Here is a 22,976-nt window from a genome sequence, read left to right on the forward strand (position 1 = left end):
TGGAGTTGCTCATTGCTCTCTATGGAGCAGGGCAGTAGACATTCAGAAGCTGGGATGGAAACGAAATAGCGACAGAATAGCAGAAAGAAGCTACACGAGTTTCTTGTTTAGAGTTCAGTCCTCTAATCCAGGATGATCGATCGGCCGTGTGCAGTAGGAGTCTACTGCTGGTTACTGAGTAAACTCTCGAGTCCTGCACAGTAGGGATCCCAGCATGAAATGCAGCAATCCTGGCTGAGGAATGTAGGTAAAAGTGCTGTCAATAAGCAGCATAATGTGTGAGGGGGATGAAAAGAAGTCATACTTGTTGTCCCAAATACGAGGCTAGACTATAAATAATGAAAGCAAGCAGAAAATATTTATTCATGTTCATTGAGATTCATCATGGGACATACAGAAACAGTGAAAGTTCTAACAGGTGCAGTAACGCTGTGTTTACTGTATTAGCAAAACTCAAAGGATTGCACTCATACTGGTGTTAATATTTATCTTCAATCAGAACATTTTAAGCTCAAAGGTGAGCAGTCCTATTCAATCTGATTCATTTATCAAGCTGTCAGCAATGTCAGTATCTAAGCTAAAAAAAGCTGACCTAGCTAACTGATCTTAACCTTAATAACCTGAATAAATAACCTGCAAGGTTATTTATGGTTAGACATCATATTAAAATGTACACCAACCAATCAGGCATAACATTATGACCATTTCCTCCTTGTTTCTACGCTCAGCGTCCATTTTATCAGCTACACTTACTATATAGGTGCACTTTGTAGTTCTACAATTACAGACTGTAGTCCATCTGTTTCTCTGCATACTTTGTTAGCTCCCTTTTACCCTGTTCTTCAATGGTCAGGACCCCCATGGACCCTCACAGAGCAGGTACTATTTGGGTGGTGGATCATTCTGACATGGTGGTGGTGTGTTAGTGTATGTTGTGCTGGTCTGAGTGGATCAGACACAGCAGTGCTGCTGGAGTTTTTAAACACTGTGTCCACTCACTGTCCACTCTATTAGACACTCCTACCTTGTCGGTCCACCTTGTAGATGTAAAGTCAGAGACAATAGCTCATCTGCTGCTGCACAGTTTGTGTTGGTCATCCTCTAGTCCTTCATCAGTGGTCACAGGACGCTGCCCACAGGACGCTGTTGGCTGGATATTTTTGGTTGGTGGACTATTCTCAGTCCAGCAGTGACACTGAGTAGTAAGTCACCTATATAGTAAGTGGAGCTGATGAAATGGAGAATGAACGTAGAAACAAGGAGGTGGTCATAATGTTATGCTTGATCAGTGTATGGTGGCAAACACAGTAACCTCCATTAAGTCTAACTTACCTTAGAGCTGCTTATTAATAGTGTTTAGCCTTAGAAATGAGCTCCACCCTTAAGATGAGCAGGGCAGTGTTTTTATATGTTTCTCAGTAACCTCTTTTCATGAGTTTTGAGTTTTGCCACAGCTTTTAATTCACTTGTTGGAAGAAGTAGCTGTTAGAGACAGTTGCCAAGCACTAGTTGAGTATTATGAGCATCACTGAGCATCGTTGAGCATCGTTATTTTACTGATGGCCAATTAAGGTCCACAAACACATGGCCTGGTCTGTGGTACCCTACTCTAGAGTTTACACCAAATGGTGCAATTAATAAAAAAACAAAAACATCCAGTGAGCGGCAGTTCTGGGGACAAAACACCTTGTTGACGAGAGATCAGAGGAGAATGGCCAGACTCCTTCAGGCTGACAGTAACTCAGCCACTCTTTACAACAGTGGAGATCAGTAAAGCCTTGGAGGTAGATGGGCTACAACAGCAGAATACGACATCAGGTTTAACTTCTGTCAGCCATGAATGGGAATCTAAGGCTACAGTGGGCTTGATAGCCAAGATCTGGTCTTATGAGAACCTAGAATGATATTGCAACATGTAGATGAGTAAAATTTGGCATATAAAGCATGAATCTATGGACCCAGCCTGTCTTGTTTCAATAGTTCGTGCTAAGAATGGTGAGTGAAATCATGTCAACATGGTTCAGAATCTCTGAGGCAGGGGTCTCAAAGTACTGGCTGGCATAGCCAGTTAAATATCTAAAATTTATCCTTAAATTTATCCTGTTAACCAGTGGCTAAATACTACATCACATGGTAGTTTTGCTTCACCTACCAAACACTGTGGCTGGTTGCCCAACAAAAACTCTACAAGATCAGCTTAGACTAATGATTCCTGTGTTGAGAGCACAAAGCAATGCATGCAAGAAGAATTCATTCATGACACAGAGTGCGTCAAAAATGAATAAATGAATGGAATTATCAAACTAATTCATTGAGAACATAGAATTATCTTCACTCACAATAACTTCACTTCTATTCAGCGTTAATGCAGGAATCCAATGCTTTCACAATAAGAGCCCCACATGATTCATTTAGTGATTTTTTGTGTGTGTGTGTGTGTGTGTGTGTGTTGGGGGCGGTGTTTAATTTACCATATTAAGAAAATACAACATAAAATGTGACCTGTGCAAAAGTGGTGGCACATTTTATATTTTATAGTTTTTCTGATAGGTTAAATGTAAATTCAAATAAACAGAATAAATAGAATAGAATATATTAATAGAGTTTGCAAAAAAATGACAGAATTTGCATATTTATGTGTATTCTCTGTAGAGGATCTATGAACTTATTTTTGTTGTGAAAATCAGCAAAACATGGAATTTGGTCGAAGGTGTTTTGCATACGACTGTACCTATGCAGTATAATAAGTTTACACCAACTGTGTTTACATCTGTTGCAGCCGAGCGCCGGTCCTACTTAAATAGACTCAGATTATAGATAATACTGAAAGAGGTGGATGCATTAAAATGACATGAGATTTTTTTTTTGTTTAATCACAGCATGTAATCCAAGCTCTGCCTAACTCTACTCGGCTGTTTTTCATTCTATATGTCTTCTCAAGCTGAAGTGTTGGTTTCTGTATGTTTCTAAATGGATCCTCGGGATGCTGAGTGTGGATGCTGGACGGAGTGCTGGTAGTTTTCCTCAACAAACACTCTCATCTCTTCTGACAGCGGCTGTCACTGCAGCGCCGTCAGAAATGTCAGCTGGCATTCATAGCCACACAGACGCTCCAATTATATCATACTGTCACACTGCGCTGCAGCTGAGGCCCTTCTCAAAGGGGCTTATGGGATTTCAAGTCCATAGCTGTGGACTAGACCTCAGCAACATTGAGCTCTGTTGAACTGCATTACCCATCAGCCATTCTTTACAATTTCTTTATTTTTTTTTTTAAAGGCCATGGAAGGCCTCTGGTTTTCTTACCCTCAAATCAGCTTATTGTTTGTTTGTAACATCTGGATTTAATAAAAAACAAATACACATAATATAAGCCTCAATTAATCATGCCACAAATTTCCATTCAGTCAAACAGAGTGAAGTCAGCACTTTGTTACCATAACATAAGATGCAGTTTATGTAATGTTGACATATTTTTAGTCCCTTTAACCCCATAGGCTTATTGTTTAGTTTGAAAGTTTTATGAATATGCATGATTATGCAAATGACAATCATACTCTTGTCTCCCAGTTTCCAAACCCCGCTCCTTTCCCCACAACCCTGCACACTGTGCTTTTACCTGTGGTGAATAGTGGAATACAGCCCTCTCTGTTTGAACAGAATAGACAGTTGAGATAAAGCACAAAAAAAAACACAAATAATCTCCCAGTGTAACATTAATAATCAGAATAATCAATAAACTACCAAGATTTTTCACTTATGGGCCAATAAATGTTAGCTGCTAATTGTTGAACAGTGCTAAGGAGAGAACTGTGGAGCTGATCATGCTAGCTTAGCAGGCTAATAACTTAACACCCCACAGAACAAGTTAAACTCTGCCTTTGTGTTGCTCAGACACCAGTTACCTGACTTTACTCACTCAAATTTCAGCCTTCAATCCTTCAAACGTGAGTCAACAGAGTGTCTGTGAGCTGGAATTGAACCTTTGCTGTGGTCTGTGTAGCTGTTGTTATGCTACCTATTACTGGATGGATCACTGCTAGCTTAGCCATAATACGAACAGCTCTACATTACACACCATATACCAATTTGTATAAAGGTATGGAATAAGTCTAAAAATACTGCTGTCTTGTCTATTTTAGCTAACAGATAACTGCAGTCCCACACATCTGTAATATTAAGTTAGCTACGTTAGCACAGGCATGTTCTGTAGCTAAATGTTTCCTGTAACCCTTTCCTTAGCATTTAGTGTAATGGACTGTGATAGGTTTAAGCTTCTTAACATACCAAAATAAAGCTGCCACAAAGCGCCCCGTAAATTGTTTTTTTGACAAACTACTGAGAAAGCCTGTGTTTTCAACGGAAAAATGTGAACTTTGTGAACATTTGACATCTAGATAATCTTAATAAGCAGCCCAAGAGGAGTTAACACTGTAAAAAATTCCAGTGTAAATTTAAGCAATTTCTCCAGAATATTACTCTTTGTGTGCAGTAGTGCTTTATGGTAATTATAGTACTTTACTGTATTTCTTAATATATTTCTGTATTTCTACTGTATTCGTACAGTTTTTTTTCCCGCACAACAAATCCCAGACAGCAAGCATATATCGGTCTAATGGCTTGATAAAGTCAGCACCCCTTTGACTGTTTGCCACTGCTGGTTCACCCTCGGACCACCCAGATTACTGTCCTGCATACAAGCGCTAGCTAGTTTTTAATCTCCTCAAACAGATTTTAAATGCATAGAGACTTTTATTTTAGAAAATAAACTTACACAAATTTTACAAACAACTAAGAGAAAAAAATAATGATTAGGCCTGATTTAAAATGATGCTATAGAAAATGTTGCTGACACTGTACTAGATTAAAATTATTTACTAAACAAATTTACGAAGTATAACTAAAGAAAGGGAGGAAGGAAAAATCAGTAATTTGGACTTTGCACTCAGTTTTGAGTGCAGGGGATCTTAAAGCTGTACTATGTACGTTTTGGGGATTTGGAGACCTCTCTGGTGGATATGTGTAATTGAACACTATGTGTGAAAGTACACTTTGTAGTGTGGCTTGTGGTTTGGATCCCTTCGCAGAGCAAGAGAATCTGATTTTTTAAAGAGAATTGAAAGAGAACTCATGGTGAAGGATGCGCCTTCCGTCGTGAGTGAATTATCTACCGTTATCATATTCTTATCAGAGTAATGTTGGTTTTGCATTGGAGACCTAAACATCGAGCCGGATCTTCTTTTTAAGCCTGTACATGTGACGTACAGTAAATACATAAAAATGTATGACATGGTCAGGCTGACTCTCAGCAGTGCATACTCGCCATATTTTAGCCTGTTTTTAGTCTCCTGACTCCACTTCTTTCAATTTTAACAAAAACACTGCAGCTTTAAATACTATCTATTATTCAGTAACAGCTATGAAACTAACATGTAGGTTGTGTAGTTTTGAAAGAGGAATTACTGTAGAAATACAGGGGCTCGTAGTGCAAGAAGTTAAAGCAAGCGGCAGTGTTGTTTACAGGTGAGCAGATCGGCCAAAATTTGTGCCGCTTTAAACTGTGCTTTGCAGTTGGTGCCAGGCATGACATCTGATGCGTGAAGGTGTGGGCGTATCTGCAATTGTCCACTAAACACAGTTAGGCTTGCAGAACTAATTCAGAGTGACTATGCAGAACAGCAGATTAACTGGTGTTTTGGGCATCCATCATCACCTGGCCATTTACATCTGCTAGGTGGCGCTCTTCGCTGCCAAGTGCCAGATATGATGGTGCCGTCCAACACTGTGTTGTCTCCTCCGGCCTAAGCTTTAGCCTGGTTAGAGAGCAGTGAATGAGACGGCAGCTGAGCTGCGTACCCGTACGTATTTATACAGGTCAGGCCGTTTATTCGCTACCAGCATCACTGTGATCACCTTTCTGCACAATACCATTCATTGGGCTATGAAAGGAGAAGAATGTTCCTGGATCAGCAGTATTCCTCTGACACTGTACATGTGACTCTGGATTTTGCAGAGGGTTTTATTATCCTCTCCATAGTCAGCCCAGTCAGTGGATTAATGCAGTGTGAGAGAGGCTCACTATTAGGGGTGGGCAATGTGACAAAATGTTATCATTGTGATGATAAATTACATCACGATATGCTTTTCTGAGTGGCTAGAACTTCAAGAACACTGAACTATTGCATGCAGCATTAAAAAGACCATTTAATAAGAGGCTGTAAACAAAAACGAGTAAATAGTAGGCACTCAATAACGCCCCTGCATTTTAATGCAGGAAGTCAGACTGCATCCCTGTCCCTCATGACCACATGGTGAGCAGTTAGATCACATTGTTTCCGACAATCAGTGTGGAACATTAAGAATTGTCACATATTTTCAGCAATTAAGAAAAATGTTTGTGTTTTAAGGATGAATATGATGATTTATGTCTGTACAACTGTTCAGAAGCTGTGTTTGCTAGTCGTGTACTGGCTTTTTGAGTTCTGCTTAAAGCGAGTTAAAACAGTCTGAAACAGTCACTACTAAAACCCTCGGTAAAGTTTGCTAGTGCTATAATTGTTCAGGTAGTGACAAATTGCAATGTCCATTCATTTATTTTAATAAAATATACATACTTAAGGTATACGGTCACTCAAAATAATATAATTTTAGCCCAAATTTCAGTCCAAGTCAGTTAAAAGTTCCAGATGTGTTTTTTGACTAGTTTAGTAGAATCATCCACAGACATTCACTGCACAGTTAAAAACGATGGTTCGTCAAAGGCTCTTTAGTAAACAAAATGGATCTATACAGAACCATGAACACTTAAAAAACTCTTTACATGATTAAAGTGTTATTTACGTTATGGTAGGGTTCTTCAGAGTGATAGAGAATGTGCTACACAAAAACTTGTGTTGAATATGGTTCTATGTAGAACCTATTTGAAAATGGTTCTACATAGCACCAAAAGGGCTCTTCTATTGTTACGATGTGAAGCTTGTCAAAATAGAAGAACCCTTTTTGGTGCTATATAGAACCCCTTTCCAAAAAGGTTCTATATAGAGGTTTAATATATAAATTGATAGAGAATGTGTTGAATATGGTTCTGCATAGAGCCACACATTCTCTATCAATCTGAAGAACCCTTTCATGATGGAAAGAACCCTTTAATCATCCAAAAGGTTTTTTCAGTGTTCATAGTTCTATACAGAACTATGTTCTTTGCTAAAGAATCTTGAAGAACCATCTTTTTTTTAAGTGTGTGGTTCTTTGCTCTCGCTCTCAAAGTCATTTAATAGCTGTAATTGAGAGTGAGGACTACAATCACGGATTCTATTACAGTATCATACAGTGTGGTGCAGCTTTAATGACAATAAAACTGGGTGGTGCTAATTTATGACAGTAGTCAGGGAACTCAAGCCTAAAAAAGTATTGCTTCTTTTTTTCTGATGCATGTTTATCTGTTCAACAACAAAATATGTCTAATTGTGTTTGAAAATTATCGTGATATTATATTTTTTTCCAGATCGCCCCGCCCTACTTGCTTGCTCTCTCTTTCTGTTTCTCTTCTGTGACGATCTCTCTGTCTCATTCTATTTCTGGTCTGCCCGGCGCTCACACTTGCTCTTGACCACCCCCTCTCCTTCCTCTCCGTCGTCTGAAAGTTGATTAACGGCTTGGTTTCCTTCTGTTTAAACAGTCTCTTTAACCGCTCGTCTTTGTGTCTGTGTGACCTCCTCCTCCCATTAGCACCTTCTTTTTCTGTGGAAAAGAGGGTGAGGGAGGGAGGTGAGGAGGAAAAGAAAGGAAAATCAGACAGAGATATGACATAAAGATAGATAAGGTAAGGAGTTGATTGTTAACCCTGAGAAGTGTAGAGCTTTATTGTCATTTGACTATACATCTCATTTATAGTAGTTCATTATTTAATTATATTATTCAGTTTCTGACAGTTTCAAAACTTTTTTTGGTTCTGTGTCAACAGATGAATGTTTTTGATAAAACATCTCATCTACGTACAAACGTTAGCGTGGTGTAGATTGGAAGATTAGAATCTGCAACTTCTCCACTGATTTCAGTGAGCCTTGAGAAATAATACATATTGAATTACAACATGCTATCACAACTTTTTGTTATCACAACTTCTATGGCAACTTATAGGGAGTAAAGGGAAATTCCACTAATTTGTTCAAAATTTCATTGTAATTCAATTGTTTAGATGGGAACCAAGTCATTCAGGGTGGTTTCTAGAGAAACTCATCAATTCAGATTTGTTCAAAATGGTGTTGATAGGAGTGTCTGAAAGTTTACTGCCTCTCAAAGCTCCCTAATGCTTATGAATATGTGGTGTATACTGGTGTATACTGTGTGTATATATATATATATATATATGCGCACACACACATACACAATATACACATTAGTATACACCAGACAGATAAATATATATAATCCAGATTATACAAGATATTGATAAAAGATGTACAGGATGTCGATCTAAATGTACAGGTATATATTTGCTAGATAGAAGTTACAGTATGATCAGAGTGAGTTTGTTTGAGGTGTGGATGCGGTGTGGAAGGATGATGATGATGATCAACATTCCATATAAAATCTCAGAAGACACGTGTAGGTTCACTGGTGGTTTTGGATAGTAAATAAAATGCCTATATTAGTTTTGTAGTCATGGCAACCCCTGGTTCCTATCACCACCCCTGTAAAGAGATCTGAGTCCCTACAATCACCAAATTGACACCAAACCACTCTGAATGACTCTCTACAGTCTTATTTTGCAACAATTTCGGAAAAACAAATTTCCACCTTAAATAACTGAAAGGAAGACCAGTTTCTTATTACATGGTTCAATGTTTAAATCGGTAGTGTTGAGGCTACATTAAGGAATTAGAAGGCAATGATGGAGCTTAAAGAAGATCACATTATGTATAGCTGAGAGAAGGAGAAATAGAATGAAGAGAGAGACAGAGAGAGAGAGAGACAGAGAGAGAGAGAGAGAGAGAAGGGAAAACAGACAGAGGGTCTTTGGCATCTCCAATGATCCAACTCAATATGGAGCCACATATGAGTCTTCATGGTTCATGTTTAAACACACATGCACAGAAGCCGCTGTGAAAAAGAATTGCCACCAATTCAACATATTATTGGCACCAGCTTGCCTGTATAACTGCTCTAGTTGATCTACATTTGTATGACAAAGAGAGAGTGCTTATGATGCTGTATAACAGAGCTTAACATATACTGCTTAAACTTTGTTTTTATGCACCAAACACAGTCGTAATTTCATTTTTTTTCACATGACCATTTTATAACCTCTCTTTATCCCTTAGAAATAAACAGGCTGTTGTTTGTTGCTGTGCCTTCAACACTGATGTATGTGAATGAGCTCTGTTCTGATTGGATGCCCTTGTAGTGTACACTGTTCACAAAGCAGTCCATGCTGAAACATTCTTTATAACTTCAGCATGAATGGGCGGAGTTAAGGTGCTGTGGGCTGAATAGTCGGATATATGTAAATGAGTCCGTTCTTGTGGCATCATGAAGTAAGGGAATTCAAAACGGGCTGTTTGTGCAGTTTAGTTTTCATGCATAAAAACTGGGGAGAGAATGTTACATTTAAAGAACAGCATAATACTCTTGGAGGAGAACACTTACTGTTTTATTACATCAGCTAATGCCTGTCCCACACTGCAGGATAATTGAGCCAATTTTGAAGCTGATTTGCTCTTCCCGGCAGTCGCAAAAGTTGTCCCAATATGAGTGTGATCTTAAACAATGATCTTTCCAGATCCTGTGGTGTGTCTTTACATCTCCAATCTACTGCCCAGTCCATTCAGAGCTTCCCTGATTGTGAATTGTGAATATTAAGCCCTTAAATGGCCAGGGCACACTGGTGGGCCCAGAGGTTTATTACACACTTCTATATCCTAAGAATAGCTCGGTCAGTTTGTATTGATGTCCCTATGGATACTGAATAATAAGTCTTAGTATGTAATCAACCTGGAATTTTAAAGAGTTAAACAAAAGCCATCCTAACCATCCAGAGAGAGTGAGGCCAATTGTGCTCTCTTGGACTCGAATGGCTGTAGCATCACTGAGGATCAAATTCCTGATGATGGGGCCAACGCACAATTGCGCCACTTGGGAGCATATTTATTATCTGTGTCCTGTAGTGTGGGGTGGACACTAATTCTCTGGAGTGAAATGCAATGTTGACTTCATTCTTCAACGACCATCTGTAAGGGCCGCCAGCAGAGGGTGACGGCGGTGAGGTGCCATAAGTTCAGGGAACTACAATTCTCAGAAGCCCTCGGGCTGATTAGGTCCAACCTGGCACACTTGAGGGCTCCTCTACTTAAGGCTATGGCAAACAGCAACGCTTTGTCACACCTTTGTAGAGGGGTGACCGGTACGGTACTTAGCCCAGGTGGGTATTTAAACAAAAAGAAAAGGAAAGGAAAAAGAAACGAAAAGGAAAGGAAAGAGAGCTGGAAAAAACAAAAGAGAGAAATTGCCCCAAAACTACTTAAAAACCAAAAGAAGTCTTGAGCTACAAACGGCTCCAAGCCATATAAAATGTGTTTGCTCCACAAAGAGCAAACAGGTGAAACATAAAGTCTGCTTTCCTCTCATAATCACAGAGGAAGTAATTTTTGTTTTCTCATTATCTTTTATTTCACTTTTCTATTTCAGCCTTTGTTTGAGCATGGCTGCTTTCAGCATCCCCTTTGTTTGCCTTTTTCCCGCCTTTTTTTTTATTTCCCATTCGTTGAGGTATTTTTCCTGTTTTTGCCTGTGCTTCCTGGCGGCACAGCGGTAACTCCTTGGACCGCCGATCAGTACATCGGTGGTTTTAGCCTTGCTCTGAGCCACCTCAAATCCAACGTGCACAATCACCAAATTCACACTCCATCACCTCAATAAATGAGTTAAATGTAGCTTGTTAGTATTTACAGAAGAAGCATGGTGGCTAGATGACCCCTTCTTTTCAGCCATGGCTTCATCCACATTTTTTTCTATTGCTTGACTTTTTCTGTGCAGAAAGCACTACCAGCATAGATGTAGTCCCGCTGTCACTCACTGTGTTTGTTTAGATCTAAAGTCACATTATTTTGCGAGACATCCTGCAATGTAGCACTACGTGAAAATGTAAAAATACAGACTGAACTCTACTCATAGTTACTTTTAAAACCAAACAAAAATGAATTCTCTTTTTTTGGTGACAAAACTGCATATCAAAAATGTTGGGTCGTGAGTTGGATCCCCTGTGATGTCACAACCATATATAGCCAACACAGCACAATAGGCCTCCATCTCTCTAAGTGAATGAGATGCTGCTCTCTCTCCTCCCATCACTCAGCAAATTGGTAGCCAATGTAGGCATGTTTATGTCAATTATTATTAATAATAACAAATTATTTTCTGAAGAATTGTGTATTTTGTCATATTTTATGTTGGCTGCCATTTTATACAAGCAATAAACCACTTGAGGCTGTGCGTTAAAGTGATTTTATCACAGTTAAGGGATAAAATCACAGTAACACACAGCCTCTTGTGGTTTATTGCTTTAATATACTTACTCGCAAATACAAGCAAACCATTGCGTTTTATTGAATTGTTAGTCTGTATATTTTCTCTGTCGTCCTGCGATGAAATGTAACAAATAATGATGCCAGAATTCAAATACTATCACCTCAAATGGTTAACCGACCGCTCAAGCACATCCCTATTATTAATACATAACTGCAAATGATTGTTGGTGTTTGGTAATGTAGAAATGTGGCAGTAATAAGCATTCCCTCCCCTCCCTTCTCATTTGGTGTAAGTATGCATGATCGATGTCTGCAATAGAACTGTGTCACTGTGTGCCCCCTGAGGCCCACCGGCTCACATGGAAACCATGACTCTAACAGAGTTATCTCACATCGCATGTGTTTGAGTAAGTTTAGATGTATAAAGGACCCATATCTTACATTTTTTGTATGTTAAGGTCTACTTATGACCCTTATGTGGGTTTATCTGCTAAAAACAGTCATAATTTATTACAATTTTCTTTTTCTCTTCTAATTAAGCAGGCTGCTTTTGTTACTGTGCCTTTAAGGCTAATATATGACCTGTAAACAAGCTCTGCTCTGATTGGCTGTCCTGTATTGTGCTCCATTTAATTAGCACTCCAGGTTGAAACACTCCTTTTAACTTCAGTGTGAATGGGCGGGGCTAACTCGCTTTAGATTGAATAGGATATATGTAAATATTGTGTTTTCTCATGAAAGCACAAAAACTGTGTGTGTATATGTGTGTGTATATAATATATATATATTACTGTTTTTAACATATATATATATATATATATATATATATATATATATATATATATATATATAGCTGTATATACTTAGGAGAACGCAATATGATATGAAATTTTACCAGTATACACACAGGAGGGCCGGTGTCCAGCACAGTTTGGGGATGTACCTGTTGCAACACACCTGATTACACTAATCTGTTAGTTGCCAGGTTAAGTGGATGTGTTTGAGTAGGGAAACCTCCAAACTGTGCTGGACACAGGCCCTCCAGGACCGGTGTTGTGCACCCCTGGTATACAAATACATACTGTTTTATTCCAAAAAAAATGTTTTATTGTTTTATTCTCTGTCTGTCTACATAGAAACAAAAGCGGAACTGGAAGAGCTGATGACGGACATCAAGAAGCTGGCCAACAAAGTGCGCTCCAAATTAAAGAGTGAGTACTTTCGCTTTAGATGTAAGCAATGAAAACACCTGCTAAGTGGAAGATATAAAAGCAACTAGAGCTGTCACTAGCAGTTATATTAGTAATTGAGCAATTGTTTTGACATTTCTTCAAATAATCAGTTTTTTAAAAGGCCGAACAATAAAAATAAACTTAGCTGAACTTTAAAAACATGCACAACTTTCAAACATGACAAAATACTTTATTGGAAAAAGATGAATGGGAAGCTGGCTCTGTTTATATTGTAAGAGCAGAAGGAAAAAATTGAATATGTGTCATCATCAATACAGATATTACAGTTTGGTTTTCACAGTTTGATAACCAAGTCAAAAAATGTCACAGTTCATGCTACCATATATTAAATGATCATTTAATAACAAAATAGAGAATTTATAGAAAAAAATGATTACAAATTTCCTCCTCAGTGAGTTTAAGATATTACACTGGCATTATCTGTGAATGTTTGAGTTGCTCTTATAAATAAATAATAGTCTCAGTTACCTAATGCTTTGGTTCATTTCAGGGATGTACAACAACAGAATCATACCAGCAGATATTTGCTTACAAAAATGATCAACACTGGACAGATTTTACTAATATTCCAAACTAATATGTGATTATGCATTTATTGTCTGCATTTAATTCATTTTACTGCATGTGTTCCTCAACAAATGAATGTTATAATTCTTTATATTGCTAATCTAGTAATCTCAGTTTCTATGTTTGTGATGTAAGTGTTTATTTATCAGTACATGAAAAATCTCAGCCCACAATTCCCATATCAGTGCATCATATTTAATTCTGGGGAGTTGAGAACCTTTTCAAAGCCTACCAGAAAAATACTGCATAGCAGGCAGTATCTTTTAAACGTTTCTGGAAAAAAAAACGGTGCGGTGAACATTAGATCAAAAATCATTGCTGATTCATCAAGAAGTTAAATTTTATTCAGATATTTGTTCAAAATGCTGAGCCACAGACAGGATGCACATAGTTGTGTGTTTAACGGGTAAGTTGTGATGTTAGGCATCATGCAGAGCCAATTAAGCATTACCTGTGGTAAAATCAGTGTAATGCACACCTTCAAAGGCTTATTGCTTTTATAAAATGATGGACAACATAACTTATTAAAGCATACAAATTTTCAACAAAATATTTAGCTGTAGCCAAATTGATAATAATCACAATAATCAACCATCAACATGAAACAGGAAAGAAATTTCAGTCGCCCATCACTGTATGTTGCAGTCATTTCTTGAACTTTGGTAATATTATCAGGAACGTAGTCATATCATATAATCATAATATAGCAGTGTTTCACTTAGAAATCTTCACTTTCTAAGTATGGTAATGCTAATTTCCACTAGTGCCTCAATGTAGTTTCCTGTGTAATTTTAGCATCAAGCTAATAATGTCTGCCATTTACTGGGTTTAATGCTTCTTACAGCAGATCTTATCGGACTTATGCGGACACAGAATATGATTAAAGTTCTTTTACAGTGAATCATTTGGTAAATACTTCAGTTGAAACACTGAATATAAGTGGAGAAGCAGTTTAGCCTGTTAGCTGTCTTTTAGCCTGTTTAGCCTGCTATCTTTTATCAAGTTAAGCCTGCTATCTTTTAGCCTGATTGTTAAGAAAATAGCTTGTCGGTACCTCAGTTTAACCAAATTGGGTTCTTCATCTTCATTTGCTGGTCTGTTCACAATAACAATCTATTCACATCACAGTGGTTTTTGGTGAGTTGGAAAATATTTGTGCAGATTTGCTTTTATCAGTATTTCTACAGCTGACTCAGCCAATCACATGTTAGGACCAGAACTATTCATTTTATAATAATCGATTAATCGTGACAGTTCTAAAGGCATCTGATTGCTTAGCAATGTCAGGATGTGGCTTGATGTCTTGGAAACACAGCTGGGCCAGCTGTAAACACATATGCTTCTTTAAAGTCTCAGGAAACACAGAGTAAAACATTGAAAATGCTTGTATGACACCCAACAAAGCTTCAATGAAAAATATGATATAAATATGATCAAACACAGCTTAAAAGCCACAGCCCTTTCGGAGAACAGAGTGGGTGTGGCTAATGAGCTGCTTGATTGACAGCTCTCTGTTAAACACTCCTAGCCTGCTCTGCCCCTCAGACAGAACTAAAATCATCCAGCTTTTATGTGATGCTGACTAAACTAAAGAAAAAGTCACGAACGAACAGACGTGCAGATGGACAGATGAACAAACAAACAAACGAGCAGACAAAGCAAAACGTAAATGAAGGAATGGACCAGAACAGACGTAAGACAGCTACAGACAGGGGGTCTAGTTTTATAGCTTTTGGTTATGCTGGGTTAGCTTTAGCTTACTACCTTTCTCTGACTCTGAAACTGTTTTGTGTGGGTGGGGCAAAAGACGTCAGTCCTGTGATTGGTCAGGGGAATGCTTAAGGACGTAGTACCCAAGATTAGGACTGTCCAGTGTACATCAGCTGCATTCCAAAGCCTATTCTGCAGCTGAAGTAGGCTACAGTTCTTAGCCGTTACGTCATAGCAGGCTATTCCAAAGTGAAGTACCCTTCGTATGCAGCCTATGTTCTGAGTGGTTTCAAGGACGCATCAGATGTATCCTTCCAGGCCTTCGATTACCCACAATTCTCTGCGCACAAACAACATGAAGGAGGAAAAAAAAAACATCACCACGAAAATGGTGGAAAACGAAGCCATTGGAGCAGAGTTTGTTTTAAAATGTAAGTTGTTTGCATCCTTCGTTAAATTATAAAGTGTAAAATGACTGATTAATTAAGCATTCGTCCATATATCGTATATCGTCCATATATATTTTATTTAGAAGTATTTCTGTATATGTAGTTTATCGTACTACATAAGAACGTCTCCTCCATTTCCATGAAGAAATGAAAAAACACAATAAAAAAGGGCTTCCATTTTCTCTCACCAGTTTCTCACGAGTTCACGCTCTGGTGACGTCACCACGCAGCCTCGTTAGGTCATACGTTGTAATCTTTTTTCTTCTCCAATGGAGCTGCATCAGCGTATCAGTGTGTAGATGAATCTACAGTCTAATGCATCTGAAATGAAAAGTTGAATGCTGTGTCCTGATACATAGGCTCTGGAACTATAACGGCAAATCTGCTTCATCCTTGCACTGAATCTGAGATCTCTCCCTCTCTCTGTCTCTCTCTCTCTCTCTCTCTCTCTCTCTCTCTCTCTCTCTGTCTCTCCCTCTCCCTCTCTCTCTCTCCTTGATGAGCACAATCAAACGCTTCCTAGCTGCTATTGATCGAGGTCCCTGCTCCTATTGTCACTTGGATATTTGCTTAACTAACAAGTGATGAATAGCCCTGGGTAGGGTGGGTGTAACGAGGGGGGGGCAGTGCTTCACAATCGATGGGCTCCATATGCGGCAGCTGTGGTGTGGTTTGTCACATGGCTGGCTAATGAAAGAGCAGCAGTGGGTGGGGGACAGAGGAAAGGCCACCGGGGGCAGTGGATTAGAGCTGGCAGGTAGAACACAGCTTTGTTTTACAGTACAGCCTTTTCCCATTCTAACTGACTTAGTCTATTAGTGCAGTCCCACAGAAACAGGATGTGAGGCACACAAACACAGGCACAGGCTGTGATGTGCACCCTGCGGTACTCGTTCTTATTGTGTTCTCATCAGTTGCCTTTTGTAGGAGGTCTTAAGATGTGTGTGTGTGTGTGTGTGTGTGTGTGTGTATTAGGGCTTAATTAATCTGGGTTGACTGATCAGATCAGCTGATAATAAGGTTCTACGGATTGTTCGATTAAAGCATGATTGATCTTTCTTTCTAGCTATCAGCACTGGCTCTTGTTTTTGGCAGTGTCTGAGCTCAAGGGTAGTTTGGAATCAAATTTATTTATACTGGGATATATTCTCTGGATGAAACATCACTCTGGATAAGAGTGAAATGGTTCATTGTAGGGTCTCATATTTCTTTACAGGGGTGGTGATAGGAACCAGGGGTCACCATGACTACAACACTAATATAGCCATTTATTTACTATCCCAAAATACGTTTTCGTAGTGTTGATTCTCAACACCCTGCATGTACCTCTCCACCATACACCGATCAGCCATAACATTATGACCACCTCCTTGTTTCTGTGCTCATTGTCCATTTTATCAGCTCCACTTACTATATAGGTGCACTTTGTAGTTCTACAATTACAGACTGTAGTCCATCTGTTTCTCTGCATACTTTGTTAGCCCCCTTTTACCCTGTTCTTAAGTGGTCAGGACCCCCATGGACCCTCACAGAGCAGGTACTATTTGGGTGGTGGATCATTCTCAGCACTGCAGTAACACTGATTTGGTGGTGGTGTGTTAGTGTCACTGCTGGACTGAGAATAGTCCACCACCCAAATAGTGCCTGCTCTGTAAGGGTCCATGGGGGTCCTGACCACTGAAGAACAGGGTAAAAGGGGGCTAACAAAGTATGCAGAGAAACAGATGGACTACAGTCTGTAATTGTAGAACTACAAAGTGCACCTATATAGTAAGTGGAGCTGATAAAATGGACAATGAGCGTAGAAAAAAGGAGGTGGTCATGAAGTTATGCCTGATTGGTGTAGATTTAAAGGATTGAACACAGTAGATTTAGAAAATGGATGTTTTAGACTGAAACCTTCTCAAAACTATTATAAAACAATGTCTCAAGCATCAGACAGCGTATTCATAATCATTTCATATAATAGCTTTCTGTGAGGGAGATTTTAAATGCATTAAACTCTAGATGTCTGGTTCCTATCACCACCACTGTGAACAATTCTGTCCTAGTAAGTTTCTCTACAATGGAGCATTTCACAGCAAACCACTCTGAATGACTTTATTTACATCTTAAAGAACTGATTATTCAAAAAATGTGAAAAATCAATATAATTTCTCTTTACGATTGTATTAGTGACAGAATTTATATATCGGTCGGGCTCTGGTGTGTGCGTGTGCACAAGCACAGCTGGTCTCAGTTCTTTTGTAAACTGATGGCAAAGAGATGTAACTGAGTCACCTCTTTTCAGATTCTCCCCTTTTCTCTCCCTCTTTTGCTTTTGTATGAATGCAGTGACGGACGTTGCGGAGCTCTCGTCTCTCTTTACTTGATGAAAACTCAAAGTATTTGCCACCAGTGGTCTTTGTGCTCTTGACTGGATCTCTTTTCTTTCTGCTGTCACTTCACTTCCGTGTCAGCTGTCACTGCCGGAAACTTTCTCCACGGCAACAAACCAAGCTCAAATGTTTGCCAGTGAGGTCAGCTGATCACCCACATAGAGCAGACCAAACTGATGAATATCACCCTAAGTGCAACAGCAGGCCTAGTTATAACAGCAGTCACCATTATTGATGGCAGTGAGAGCATTTAATGCACATTCTGCAGTTATCTGATTGTTCAAATGGTCATGTACTCAGCACACTCTGATTTCTTAGATCAGAGTAAGGTCTAGAAATTTAAGAAATCTGATAGAGAGCTGGATTTTAGCTCAGTAATCAGATTTCTCAGTGCATGTAAACTCTTACTCTGATTTCTTTCGATTTCTCAGTCTGCGCATATGCGAAAATGGGCGGCGGTACCGGAAATAAAAGAGCAGAGTTGTCGTAAGATGCAGCGAAACACTTTTGGCGCGACGCTGTAACCGACTACATGCTTGACAAAATGAAGGATTTAAATATTCTTCATCTTTAAAATGATGTATGTTTATATTTTCAGGTAAAGCAGTGCGATGTTTTTTTAAAAGTTTGAGTTTTACATTACGTTTACGTCACGTCTTCTTCTGTGAGTTTATTGGCTGGTTGCAAAGCAGAAATCTCATTACTGTCTGACTCATGCAGACCTGGAGTTTCCCCATTATGTGATTACTCAATTACATGTAAAAGCGTTGATCCGATTACTGACAAAATCTGATTTTCTGCAGTTGTCAGATTATTGGGTGCATGTAAATGCACTCAATGAACAAATCATTTTGTTTTCATTTTTCATTATGTAGAAAGTTCAGATTGAAAACTTCCAATCCAAAGCACATTTGTGTTTGAAAATCTGATTGGAAAAAAGTCAGAAGTGCAGATTTGAACCTGTCAATACAGATACAGAGTGTAAATGTAACTCCTATAAAACTAATCGTGTAGTTGTGTAATTACAACTAAAGATTGGCACAAATGGACAGTAATAACTTCTTAGGGCTTCTAAGGAATACAGTGCTCCTGACAGAGTGAATGAAATCTGTTTGTCAGCTCTTACAGTTCTTATTGATTCTGTGTTGTAAATGTTAATTTGTAAATGTCAAAGTATAAATTAATTAAAGACAGACCTAATTAATCTAATCCTGCTTCAAGAAATCAATACTTACCGATATCAGTATGTTTTTGATACATTAGAATGGTTTTGTTGTGTGATTATTTTATAATATAATACATTTTTTTTTAGGTTATTGTATTATTGCAGTGTATGAGATGCTTCTGCGCTAGCCATTTTGTGGGCGGAGTCAGTAGACTAAATCAATAGTACAGTGTGAAGTGTTTTTTAATTGGAACAGTTGCAGCATTTGTTTGTACCTATGTGCATTCAAAATAAGTACATCCACCTTTATACTGCAGAAATTATTATTAGTATAAAAGGTGTTTGATGGGGTTGAGGTCAGGGTTCTGCGAGGGCCAGTCAAGTTCTTCCACACCAAACTCACCCAGTCATGCCTTTATGGAGGTTGCTTTGTGCCCTGGGGCTCAGTCATGCTGGAACAGAAAAGGTTCTTCTCCAAACTGTTCCCACAAAGTTGGAAGCATAGAATTGTCTGAAATGTCTTGGTCTGCTGAAGCATTAAGATTTCCCTTCACTGGAACTAAGGGTTCTAGGCCAACCCCTGAAAACAACCCCGTATCATTATCCCTCCTCCACCAAACTTTACAGCTGGCACAATGCAGTCAGGCAGGTAACGTTCTCCTGGCATTCACCAAACCCAGACTTGTCCATCAGACTGACAGATAGATCAGTGTGATTTGTCACTCCACATACGTTTCCATGGCTCCAGAGTCCAGTGGCAGCGTGCTTTACACATGTTACTGTCCAGTTCGAAGAAAAATTATTGTCTGAGTCTTTGTGTTTTTGTGTCAACGTCAGCACAACAGCACCACCCGGCGCAGTGAAGGGTTAGGTGCCTTGCCCAAATGCACAACCAGGTATGCCTGGTCAGCCGTGTGATTTGAACCCACAGCCTTGACTGCGGGTTAGAGGTGATGATTCACCACTTTTGCTGTAAGGGCTACCGATCACCCCCATGTTTTGTATCTTGAGCTGCAAACACGAACCACAAACACCAGCTACCTCCTGGTTGGGGAGACATATTGCATTGGCCAAATTCATTTGCATAAAGTTCTGCATTGCTTAGCTTTTTTGTCAGATGGAACCGACACTTTCCACAGAAAACGTGTGGGACATGTTGCAGTTTGTTGACATGCTGGAGCAGTGGAGCAGTGTAAATGCAGCATTTTCATGAGAACATGTTAGTTTGTCAGAGAAATATATCTATTAAATATATATTTTTCATATATTCAACAATTATTCTAATACTGGCAACTCAAGCGATTAACCGAGCACTTGAGTACCTGTGCACAGCCCTTGTCTGCATGCAGGAATGCACTTTAGGGGGCATAACTAATCCCTTCCTATGATGCTGAGAAAGAAAAGCAGCAACTGATTCCTGTTTTGTACAGTGTTTCTGCTCCCACACCGCAGTTTTCCACTCAGTAAACATGACTGTGAGTGAGCCCCTGAAGTCTCCCCTAGGAAGAGGCACTACTGAGAACACTGAAAGGTCAGGGCCAGTGTGCACGACCCACGACGCTGGCCATTTGGAGCGCTGACATTTGAGTCATGTTAAACTTGTTGGACCTGTCAAGCTTATGCAGAGCCCCTTCTGTTTAGGAACAAGCAACGTGGCAAGCGAATGTCATCCTCACAGGACTGCACACGCACGCACACATGACTTAACACTTAACCACTGCTGTGCCAAGAACACCCACTACCATGGCAGGACTCCATTACCCATAATTCTCCTGGGTGACCAACTAACAGTCCTAGTTGTTGGACAACATTAAAAAAAGGAGGTTGCAGATTGACTATGAAGTATTGTAATGCTTGGTAACTTCATCTTCACCTGGGAGAGTAGAGAATTTGCTAATTTGTTGTTAGCTTTAGCTGTGAGTGTCACCAAAGACAGATCAGAGCCCCCTTAAGTAGCATTAGGCCCTGTTGGTACCAATCTTTAGCAGTGACTAAAAACTATAAACTGGAACCTTCAGTATTAAAACAGTCGACTGTGGAAAAAGCTCCAGTTTTCTAGTGCCTTTGGAACTTTTACGCAACCTTTATGGTTCTAGTTTTAGTTCTTTTTCCACTTGTTTAAGAGAATAATAATGACTCTAAAACATATAATTTAATTAGCTACCTAGCTTGCTACTTAGCTGAAAGTCAGCGAGAATCGGAAATCAGAGTGCATTTTTCTTCCTTAACAGGACGTATTTTTAACCGAAATAGGCTACTCAGGTGAGAAATAATTGTGGGCAGGATATGATTTTATTCTTCAGGATTTCACTTGATCATGAAAAGCTGGCATTTCAGAACAAACATGGAGTCAGACAGTGGAATCTGTCTGTTTTAAAAAAAAGCCAATGGAAAATAACCATATATTTAAATGAAGTACTACAATAGTCTGATGTGTATTTTCTGTAGTTTTGAAAGATAATTTATTAATTGTTGAAAGCTTTTACTTTTTAAGACATAGATGAGGCAGAGTTAGCAGGCTAGTTGTTTAGCATGTGTGTCGCTCTCACTTTTCTTACACTTTCACTGCAAAATCAAGAAAAAAGGAGATCAGTTGATCACCTAACGTTTGAGCAGGAGATGGACTGCGTGTGAATGCTGGTCACTCCATCATCAGCTGACTCGCCTCACAGTCCCTCAGAAAACAGCACAAATACTGGCAGATATCTGAGCTACCCCAGTCCTGTTAACATTAACACAGGTGTTGGGACTCAAATACCTCATACATGATTATTTTACAACCTGTACAAATGAATGTGAGAGAGTTAAGTGAGGAGAAGAAAGGAGGTTGTCTGCCAACATACATGTCCGTGCAGTCAGGAGCAGAAGTGATGCTGGGTGTTTTCGCTTTCTAATGATATGACACAGTGGATTTTGCTTAATGTGGCTATGGACGTAGACTAACAAGGTAAAAAAGGTCCATTTTTTATTCAAGCAATGATTCAGTTTTTCTTTTGAGGCTTCTTTTGACAGTTATGGCCAAAAATACTCATTCCATTGAGGCTAGCATAAATGCTAATAACATAAGCATTACATTTCGTTCTAGTCTATATAGTGACACATTTATTAGGCATCTAATAGTGCTATAGTTTATAGTGCGCTTAGTGACTTATCTTCAGCTGCAAGTGTTACCAAAGACAGAGGAGAACATCCTCAACCATTAGGTGCTGTCGGTACCAATCTTTGGCAGATATCAAAACCATAAAACTGGGTCCTTCGGTTCTAGACTCATGACCAATAGAAAAAAAAGGTTTCTGTTTTCTAGTTTCAAAGGTTCTGGTCCTGGATAAAACTCTTTGTGTTTGAAGTAGAGATTTGAGCTCTTGTGCAGGTTGTTAGGATCAAAATACCATAGCTGGTAATTACTAGGTTTTAAAGATCCTTGTGGATAAACTGTAACAATGATGACCCTCTGGCCATGTGTCCTCAGGTATCCAGCAGACCATTGAGCAGGAAGAGGGTCAGAACAGGTCTTCGGCTGACCTGAGGATACGGAAGACACAGGTAAGAGCGCTCATACCAATCTGCCCTGTAGAGCTGAACAATTTGAGGAAAATGTAATTGTGATTTTTCTGACCAATCTTGTAATTGTGAAGGTTAAATATGTACAGCTACACTACGTGAGACTTTCGTAAGATCATGTAAGGAGTGGCAGTACTGAGTCAGGAGAAATAATCTACACAGTAGAATAAGGTTTGCGCTGCTGCAAATTGCCCTGTAAAGCCTGGAATAATAATTTTAAAGTCCGAGGTGTTGTGTTCGCATGTTGCATGCAATTACACATTTCCACCAGAGAGGTCTCCAAATCCTCAAAACATGGCTTGTGAAACAATGATTTATCAAAACAATGCTAAAACAATATATTTTATCAAATCAAATAACTGTTTATC

The 22,976-nt window shown here is 39.1% G+C and overlaps 1 protein-coding gene across 6 annotated transcripts in view; it reads left to right on the plus strand.

Annotated features, from left to right (window-relative positions):
- The window catches only part of stx1a (syntaxin 1A (brain)), a 164,280-nt gene that overhangs the window by 101,704 nt on the left and 39,600 nt on the right, over positions 1–22,976 (plus strand). For all 6 annotated transcript variants that reach the window (XR_005005918.1, XM_036556088.1, XM_036556084.1 and 3 more), the window contains exons 4-5: positions 12,662–12,736; positions 22,517–22,590. Coding sequence is in view for 5 of the 6 variants with exons in the window: in XM_036556088.1 (XP_036411981.1) it covers positions 12,662–12,736; positions 22,517–22,590 (149 nt within the window). In the remaining variant the exon portion in view is untranslated. The remainder of the gene's footprint in view (positions 1–12,661; positions 12,737–22,516; positions 22,591–22,976) is intronic.

The sequence above is a fragment of the Colossoma macropomum genome, unplaced genomic scaffold, assembly GCF_904425465.1.
Source record: "Colossoma macropomum unplaced genomic scaffold, Colossoma_macropomum, whole genome shotgun sequence".
NCBI classification, from domain to species: Eukaryota; Metazoa; Chordata; class Actinopteri; order Characiformes; family Serrasalmidae; genus Colossoma; species Colossoma macropomum.